This window comes from Thalia democratica, chromosome 4, assembly GCF_965202585.1.
Source record: "Thalia democratica chromosome 4, ktThaDemo2.hap1.1, whole genome shotgun sequence".
NCBI lineage: Eukaryota > Metazoa > Chordata > Thaliacea > Salpida > Salpidae > Thalia > Thalia democratica.
Window position 1 is genome coordinate 66670847 of NC_139168.1, and position 9556 is coordinate 66680402.

General features: G+C 28.5%; 1 protein-coding gene across 1 annotated transcript; it reads left to right on the forward strand.

The window, feature by feature from the left end:
* The first annotated feature begins 5707 nt into the window (after window positions 1–5707).
* On the forward strand, window positions 5708–7439 carry LOC145833603 (E3 ubiquitin-protein ligase ariadne-1-like). Its single transcript, XM_082940757.1, has 2 exons — window positions 5708–6660; window positions 6905–7439. Exons 1-2 carry the CDS (start codon window positions 5708–5710, stop codon window positions 7437–7439), a joined length of 1488 nt encoding a protein of 495 aa, XP_082796883.1.
* Window positions 7440–9556: the final 2117 nt, after the last annotated feature.

The window sequence follows — 9556 nt, forward strand, 5'->3', positions numbered from 1 at the left end:
TCTTATTACAATAAAGACAGTAAAAAAAGCTATTGTATTAAAACCAACGAAGCTTTACAATCTTAAAAAGTTTTTTAATTTTAAACTCAAGAGTTATAAAAGAATGCTTAATTTAACTATTTGAAACTATCCAATATCAATTTAATTTAAAGTACTTAAAACCCTCTTGAAGTAAATAAAAGTAATTAGAATGAAGTTTTAGTTATAAACTATGAAACAATTTGTGTTAAAATAACAAACAGTATAAAGTTAGATAGAATAAATTTAAGTAGTGTTTAAGGTTTTAATTTTAAATATATTTCTAAGTGCAGAATTATTAAGTTAATCAATTTTAATGATAAAAGTTCACTCAAATAAAAGTTCAAATCTTTAAAAAATTAAAAATTAAAACAAATAATAATTAAAAATGAATTCACACAAATAGTTTATATATAGCATATGCTGTTTTAGGCTAATTCAAGATAAAAAGAAAGAACTATCTCAAATAACAAGGTGTTGAAATATGTGATTTCAATTGATATTGGAAGTTAAAGTTTTTTTATACAACATTTAATTTATTTCAAACAAAGCATGTTAATATTTCTATACTGTGTTATATAAATTTGATTTAAAATAAGTTTTGTAATAGTTTTTGTTTATTTTTAGACCTCTCTCTTAAGTTTTCTTTTTTACTGAAGTGAATCTCTAAATTATTTAAATAATATACTTTAAAGAAGGTCATCTTACGAAGGCTAGTTGAAACATGCTTCAAACTCTTAAAGTTTTAAATTCAAGATAAAAATTTTTGGGTAAGTTATTTTGATAACTTTGCTACATTACTTATCATATGCTGCTTTGGAAATAAATAAGAATACATTATCTAAATATTTGAGAAGAATTATTATACAAGTTAAAAATCATTACTCTAAAAGTAAGTTAAAGTTTGTGAACTTTGTGATTTAGAATACTAAGGAGGTGCATAAAACTTTTTTTGTCAGGTAGAGTTATTTTTAATTAACTCTAACTTTTTTTTTTCATAAGTTGTTAATAAATGAAATGAATATTAAAATCCAGAAAAAACTAAAAATAATTTATTGAGGCAAGTTAGGCTTGAATCATTAAGATTCTACGTTTATCGCCACAAACTACTCGAGCATGACGTTTTAAGTTAAAAACTAGAAATAGTAAGTGTTCAGAACTCATTATTTCTGGCTATCCTGGTTTAAATAACACCGTTATTACAGTTTTCAAAAAATTAAAAATTTTATTATTTTTTAGTCTGTTTTAAATAATTAACATACTCAAAATTAACTATAATGGGCTTTTTTTCTAATAAAAGTATTTTAAGATCATGATATTTTAGAATTTGTTTTAATACAGGGCTTCACTAACTCTGCTTGTTTTAAAATTTTGAACGACTCTGGCCTTTTAAGACCAATTTTGTTTGAAACTGGCTTAAATGTTTCTTTTTAAATGTTTATTTTTACTTGTTCTTTACTGTTGATGTAGCTCTAATAACTAATAGTTTAAGAAATAAAGAAAATTATAAAAATTTTAGAGCTAAAGAAAAATTGTTTTAACTATTTTTAAGCAACAGCTGACATTTTTATTTATGAAATACAGAAAGATGAAGAAGGTAAAAGTCACTAAACAATTTTTTATATTACTAAATATAGAATTTTTTACAATAACTACAGTGAAAATAAGAAGGTTTTTAAATCATTGAGTGCTAGTTTTTCTTAATAAAAATTATAATATTTTTCTGTTGCAGATACCAGTAAATCTTTTAACAATTTCAATACAAAATTAAACTTGAACTACAAATGACTAAGATTATAAATAAGTTAAATATTAATAGTTAAAAAATCTAAAACTAAAAATTTTTGCCAAAATTAAAAAAAAAAAAACCAAGCTAATAATTTTTAATTCTACAAAAGTTTTTAATCAATTAAACCCATTATAAATCCATTAGAAATGTAACCATTCTGAAGCATGTAAATAGAGCTGTCAGCATTCTAGAAACACAGAATTGACATTTGTTTTTTTTTTTCAATTTTAGATTTCATGCTTTAGTATTTTGTAGTAATTTTCTAATATAGATGTGGCAACTATGCTTGTTTTACGTATTAAAATTGATATTTAGGTTACTTCAGCAGCGGCTTCAGGTTGGTTTTATGAAATCTATATTACCCATAAGTAGAAAAATAAAAAGGTTAGTTTATATTTTTACTTGAAATATTTTCTAATAAGAAACCTTACTATATTTCTACAGCTCCTTGCATTTTTTTACTAATATTTTTAATGTTGAATTTATAAAATGTAAAATAAGATAAAATGAATTTTATAAATGACATGCACACCTTCACAAAAGCAGTAACTAATTAGTTTTATAAGTTAAAATTTTTTTATTAAAAGTTGTGTTATATTAATGTAGACTCTCTCAAATTTTTTAGCATGGTTTTTCTTAAGTATTTGTTATTATTTGTTTTAAATTTCAATTATAGTTAAAACTTAAAGCTGACCATGTAGTTTTTACTACTTAAGCATAGATTACCATAAGTGATATTTTTCCAAAATTTGGCAACTAAATAAAAAAAGAAATTGCTTTATTATTTATCAACATTTTATTACTGTCAGTACTAAAAGAATATAACTTTAATATATTGGATTTAAATTTTCAAATTCTAAAACTAAACTTTTAACTAAAAAGTTGTTTCAGTTGTCCAAAAATATATTTAAGTTAAATAAGTTTATTTTGTAGTCTATAAAAAAAAGTATAAATGTCACTACAGTATTGTCTTTCAATTTTTATAAATATGGTTGCTACACATTAAGGCTTCTTAGGCTAAATTAAATTATAAAATAACTTGAGTTAGCCATAGCTTTAAACACATGAGTTGTTTCAAACTGTTTAAGAAAGAATTCTCATAAGGCTTTCTTTAAAAAATTAGTTGTATAAAAATTTCATTCTACTAAAATCTATTTAATACTTAGTATGTCGTATTTTAATTTTATTGATGATTTAGGTTAAAATAATAAAAAGTTTTAGTTTTTAATAAGATTTATAAAATATCAAGGTGCCAAACTAAATTTAGTATCTTTACTTGAATTTAAAAACTAGATAAAAGTATTTAAAAGACTTAAAGCTAAATAAAACAATAACTAAAGTTTTAAAGTACTATGTTATATTATTGTATTAAAATAAACATAAAGAACTTAGTTTCCATTAAACAAATTGTAATCCTGTATGTAGATTATAGTTGATATAAGCTGGGTTTCAAAAAAAAGGCTTTCCAGGTTAGGTTGTATTTTTGTGCAAATAAAAAAAAATTCACATTATGCCAGGCTGGGTTGGAATTTTAGAAACCTATTCTAGTTTTAAGATATTGCATACAACAACTTGACTCAGGTTTAAAAATTTTGAATTTTTGAAGACAAGGCATGTTATAATATATTACTTTTGATAAAATTACATTCTTGTTTTATTTTAAAGACAAAAAAGTATAAATATTTAAAAACCAAAACTAGTGGTTCAAAAGTAAATTATGAACAAAAATGTGCCAAGTAAATCTTTTATATGATTATTTTTTTCATCTTGGATAATATACCTTCTGCTTTTCATTATCTAAAACGCCTTTTAGACATTTAGTTCTTTTAAAGTTATAAAAATTTGACGAAACTGGACTAATACTGGCTACACGTGCAGTTAAAAATTTGTTTACCCTAAATATTTTCCTGTGAAATTTAAAATTTTAAATGTTACTGAACACAACATACCAATTTTGATAAATGCACAAACTTTGCGTTAACTTTTAAGGATTTTTACTAAGCTCCTGCTTAATTAGGACACTTTTTGCTCCCTAGGCTAAATCTTCCTCAAAGCGTGGCAAGCTTTATTTAAACAATTTAATTAGTACTAATTAGGAAATTTAATCAGAAAAAATTTGGAAACATATAATATAGCAGATGGCATTTTACATTGCATGCGTGGGATGTGAGTTAAGTTCTTAAGGTTTTTATGGGTCATTAGAAAATACTTTACAATGTTTGTAAGCTCATGCTGCTACAAAACTCTCAGTTTAATTGTTTAAAACTTAGTTTGGCTTTTATTATCTAAAACTCAAGTATTCTCTTGATAAATCAGCTTATTCTTAATATATTTAGATTATAAGCATTTTGTTAAGTATTAAAGGTTTTAATAAGAAAAAGCTGTTATTGCAGTATTTCGCTCGTACTAAAGTTATTTAGTTTTATTATAATCCTAGGCTGAATCAGCTACTTAGGTGGAACTCAGACAGATTTTTACTGACGTGGCAATAATAAAATTCACATGATCAGTTCTTTGTAAACTACTGTTATGAGAACTTAGATTTGGTAAAACTCAATGAAGATGTTTAACAAAAAAGTTAATACTAATATCTTTTTAAAGTTACACTATTTTACAAAATTGTAAAAATTTTTTGATTAAAATGCTTTTTTTTTTTAAAGTGAATTTTTTGCTGACCTAATTAAAAAACCCTAGAGCCACCTCCTTTTATATAACAAATAAAGCTCTTATCAATAAATTTTTTAGGTTAAGTAGCAAGATTTTTTTGTATTATAAGATACTTTTTTTTGGTATTGTTTGTTTATTTTAGTATGTTTTCACTGTTTTCTCTGGTTGGTTTACAAATAAAAATATAAACAATTTAAGTAAATTAACTATTGTAGAAAATGAATTTTATTTATTTACAATATTTAGGTTTGTTTTTATTAACCTTATGCCGCTATGCCACTTTTTTTTTGTTATTGAAATACCCTTAGGTTGTTCAAATATTTTGTTTCTAAAGGGTCTTCATTCATTTCTTTAGTTCTGTTATGTTTTTAACTTAGTTTAAACTTAAATAAACCTTAAAAGTCCTTGATCACTAACACAACAAAAATAAATACGTTAATTATACCTTTGTAAGAATTTAAACTACGTTTTTAAATGATAATTCAAAGTTTTAATAACTTTTACATTTTAAAGTTTTTTTTTTATAAAAAATACCAGCTAAACTTTGTGAAGCTTTCTAAATTTAAAAAGTATTTGCCATGTATATCAAAATAAAATCCTAAATATTTAAAAAGTACTACTTGTAAGATAAAACCAAATTTAATAAAATATATTGTTTTAGATGACTACAACACGGGAGAACATAAATGTAACAAGCTATTTCAGTATATAGTATTCATTTCAGAATTTCTAGATCTTTTTTTTGATTTGTACTTCTGTTGTGTTTACATTGTATATCAACGAACAAGGTACAGTATAAATTTTACCTTTTTATCTTTTATTTAACCACTATTTTCACTTTAGTTTATCTTTAATGTATGTTTTTTTTTATGACTCAACACAGCATTTTCCATAAAAGTACAATCTGCAACAGTTATGAAAATGTGTTTGGGATACCATGGTAGAAGTTCTGTTTTACTTTAAGTATAGTTAAAGTTTTTTTTTCTAAACTAACTGTGTCTAAAAGCTATTTAACTTGATAACTTTTTAGGTTACATAACGTTACATTTATAGAGTCTTTAGTCTACAAATATTTTTAAAACAGTCGTCTTTAAAGCTCATCAAAGTAGCGATAAAAATTTTACAAGTTATAACATATTTTTAAATAAATGTAACTTATGTCTGATTACTGGTAGAATTTGTAAAACTTTAAGTTAACACATTTTTTCAGACTTTATAACTAAAACAAAATAAATGTCAGACTCAGACTCATCCTATGGTGAATACAGTGACGGAGAAGTTAGCTACTCCTCAAGCATCGGTGAATCGGAAGTTGAACTTCCAGCCTACGAATCGATCGACCAAAACGACATTTTGAAAAGCATAGACGGCGAAATAGAAAAGTTCAGGTCCAAAGCGCACGGCGTGAGCAAAGCTCGCGCCAGACTCCTGCTTCAAAAAAACCAGTGGGACACAGATCTGGCCTTGGCAGCCATGAACGAAGATAACAAAAAGCAGGCAAACAAAAAGACTGAAGTGCAGTCGATGGACATGGATGAAATGGTTTGCGAAGTGTGCCTTGAAACAGTTCCGGCGGAAAACACAAAGCAGCTAGGATGCGGGCACTCTTTCTGCGCGGACTGCCTCAGGGACTCGTTCGCCGAGAACGTCGAGTGCAGAAAGGTCAACATCACCTGCCCGGGAGAATCCTGCGAGTATCTTCTGTCCTCGGAAGTCATCGTCGAGATGCTCCAGAATGAAGACTCCCGTTCCAAATACCTGCGCTTGCTGAGCCAGTCCTACGTGGACAACAACGAGAGCACGGTGTGGTGCCCCGGTACCGACTGCGACCTGGCCATCAGGGGCTTGAACTTTAAAGGCGACCGCAACGTCGAGTGCTCGAAAGGCCACCAGAGCTGCTTCGGGTGCAAGAACGCGTGGCACGACCCGCTAAACTGCACCCAGCTGAAGAAGTGGCACACGAAGAACCAGGACACGAGCGAGACGGAGAACTGGGTGGCGGCCAACACCAAGGAGTGCCCCAAGTGCACGGTGCCCACATTCAAGGACGGCGGGTGCAACCACGTGAAGTGCACGCAGTGCGGCAAGCACTGGTGCTGGATCTGCTTCACCGAGTGGGGAGAGCACGACTGTAGCGTGCCGGATGAGGGGAGGAACGTCTCGGATGAGAGGTCGGCCCTGGACAGGTAAATTGAATAAAGATAAATTAAAAGTTATTTATAAGTTTTCAATAAAATAATTACGAAAGTAAATACTAAGTGTTTAATCATACTTTAGTTTTAATGTCAGACTAATATTTCAGAAGTAAATAACACATTATGCTTATCATACTACCTCTTACAGGAACATTTATCAGCGTTTATAATCTTGTATAAAACAATTAGCAAAGTTCTATTCAAATTTACATATGATTACTAATTTCATATTCAGGTACTTGAAATACTTTGAGATGTACCACGCGCACAAGCAAAGCATGGACTTGGAGAGCAGGATCACGATGGAGAGCGTCTACGAGAGGTTTCAGAAGAAACCCAAAAAAGAAGGTGGCGAGGAGGGCAAGAGCGAGCAGCCTGGTGGTGACCAGGAAGAAGGAAACAGCGAACAGAAACAAGAAGCTGAAGAAAAAATCTCCGAAGCTAACGAAAGAACTGCTGGCTGGGAAAAAAGGAGCTGCATCAAGCAGGCGTGCGAGGCTCTGAAGCAGGGCCGCAATACGCTGATGTACTCCTACGTGTTCTGCTACTACGCCCGAGACAACATCGCCAAAGAAAACTTCGAGGACTGCCAGAAGTACCTGCAGTCGGAGGTGGAGAGGCTGAGCGAGTTTTTGGAGAGGGAAGTGCACACGCTGGTCGACCAGGAGAACTTCCAACGCTTGAGCTCCATCGTCAAGTTCTGCAGGGAGCAGTGCGCCAAAACGGTTGGCATCGTGAAAGAAAACGAGTGGGAGTTTCTCGACTTGTAGACTTTGAGAGTTGATGAGGCCGGGTTGCTTTGTAAGCTGCTCAACTAGCTTTATAGTCACTAGACCAGTTGACAGGTCTTTGTTTTGAGCGTCAACTTTTTACTTTTTATGTTGTGTCCAGTAGGTACTTTTTTTTTTATATAACAATAAATCCACTTCACAGAAAATTTTATTGTAATAATATTTCTAGTTGTGTAAGTACGCTTTAAATTTTTCCTAAATTTGATTTTTTATTATGGATCCGAGTCTAATTTTGAGAAAATAGTGAATAGTCCACACTTATTTTAATATTTCTTTAAAAGAAAATAGATAGTAAGAGTAAAATAGTAAAATGAACCTGCACATTTTCTGCTACTAAAATTTACGTAGATTATCCTAAAACACCTATTAAAATACTACTGAACGTCAGCAAATATTATTTGTGATACTTAGTAAAGTTCTTCAAAAATACTATGCTTTTTCTATTTATAGGTTTGAGCTATTTATTTTAAGCTTAGTATGAAGAATACTATTGATTTTGTAAATATACTTATATTTTATCTAAGTAATAAACTATTAACGATTTTCCAAATAAAATATTAATCTATTATTTTGGAAGCTGTTTACTCAAGATCAGGGGTCGGCAGGCAGTTGGTGCTCGCGGGCCGAAGTTTTAGTTTTATCGGCATTAAAATAATTAATATTAGTTTTAGTTTTAGTCAAACAGAAGGAAATTTTACTTTTATTCAGTGTATTATTTTTAATGACTTTTAGCTACACAAAAATGCCTACTAAATTAAACATAATTATCGGAACAAAACTTAAATTGACCGAAATACTTTGTACTATCTTAATCACTTTAAAGTTAACTTAATGCTTTAATTATTGTATTTAAAACCTATCTCTCTTTTAAAACAGAGCTTGGAAACCATTTATGGGTCACTTACATTGTAAGCCTTATTTTTACGTTATGAGCCACTATTTCATATTTTTCAATTATTAACTTTTAAAAGAAATTTATGCGTTTTAAGTAATTTGCACTATTTTAAAAAATTCACTACTTAGTAAAAAAAAGTAAAAAAAAAAATAAAAGAAAGTTTATGCTCAAGTACTTTAATAAAATAGCTTACTAGTAATTTATAAGACTTTTATACGATTGCCACTTTAAAAGCAAAAATGTCTGAGTTATATTAAACCAGTCTAAGTTTATTAAAAGTTGAAAATGCTAAAAGCTTGCTGTTAATCAAGCAAAAATACCTTACCAGAATATCATCATTACAAAAAAAAGTAAACTATATTTAAGTATACTAGAAAAAATTACAATCAATAAACTACACTATAGTCACAAAAACTATTCTGGAAATTAGAAGATTTATCAAAATTGTTTGAAATAAAAGTTACACACACCTGAGTTTTTGAAAATGTCTTAAATAGGTCTAACCTAGTCTGATTTTTTCAGTTTTTTAAACTAGCCTGTTTGATTGACAAGCTTTTTAAAATAAATTTCACAAAATAAAGAAAAAACGAAGTTTATTAACCGTGAATTGGTAGTATAGCAAAAAGAAAATATTATAATTCAGCCTGAATGGACAATTAAGTTTTTTAATACTTTTAACGGAAGTATAAAAATAGTTAAGCCATTAATGATCCATAAAAACTTTTTTTTTATTGAGCATTATAACAATTCTTTATCTATGATAAAAGTTTTGCATTTAAAAAGAGTAAATGTAAAATTAAAAAACCTTAATTAGAAGTTATTCCAAGAAACAAAAAAAAATTGCTTAAATGAATTTCAACAAAGCACATAATCATTTTCAGTAACTACAGACTGACCAGAAGTTTTTTTAAGGAAACTTATAAAGTAGCAAAAGTAATTACTGTGCATTACTATAATTCCTATTATAACCTCTGTATAAGGTTCTACATACAATAAAAGAAGATTATACTGCGAAACCATATAAATCTGATTACCTACAAGGGGTTTTAAAGATAAGAAAACTAAATTAGTTAGTCGTTATACTTAAAACTTCCATTGTTACCTATTTAAAAAAATGTTTTTTCTGTGTTTTATAAACATGAAGTATGTCAAACAAAAGAGTATGTGCTATTTTTAATTCTTAGAAAGAATGTAAACAACC

Bases quoted from the DNA above. Each gene is read 5' to 3' on its own strand.
- LOC145833603 (XM_082940757.1), top strand. From the start codon at position 5,708: ATGTCAGACTCAGACTCATCCTATGGTGAATACAGTGACGGAGAAGTT. The intron at 6,661-6,904 runs GTAAATTGAATA...TTTCATATTCAG, and splicing joins GAGAGGTCGGCCCTGGACAG to GTACTTGAAATACTTTGAGA.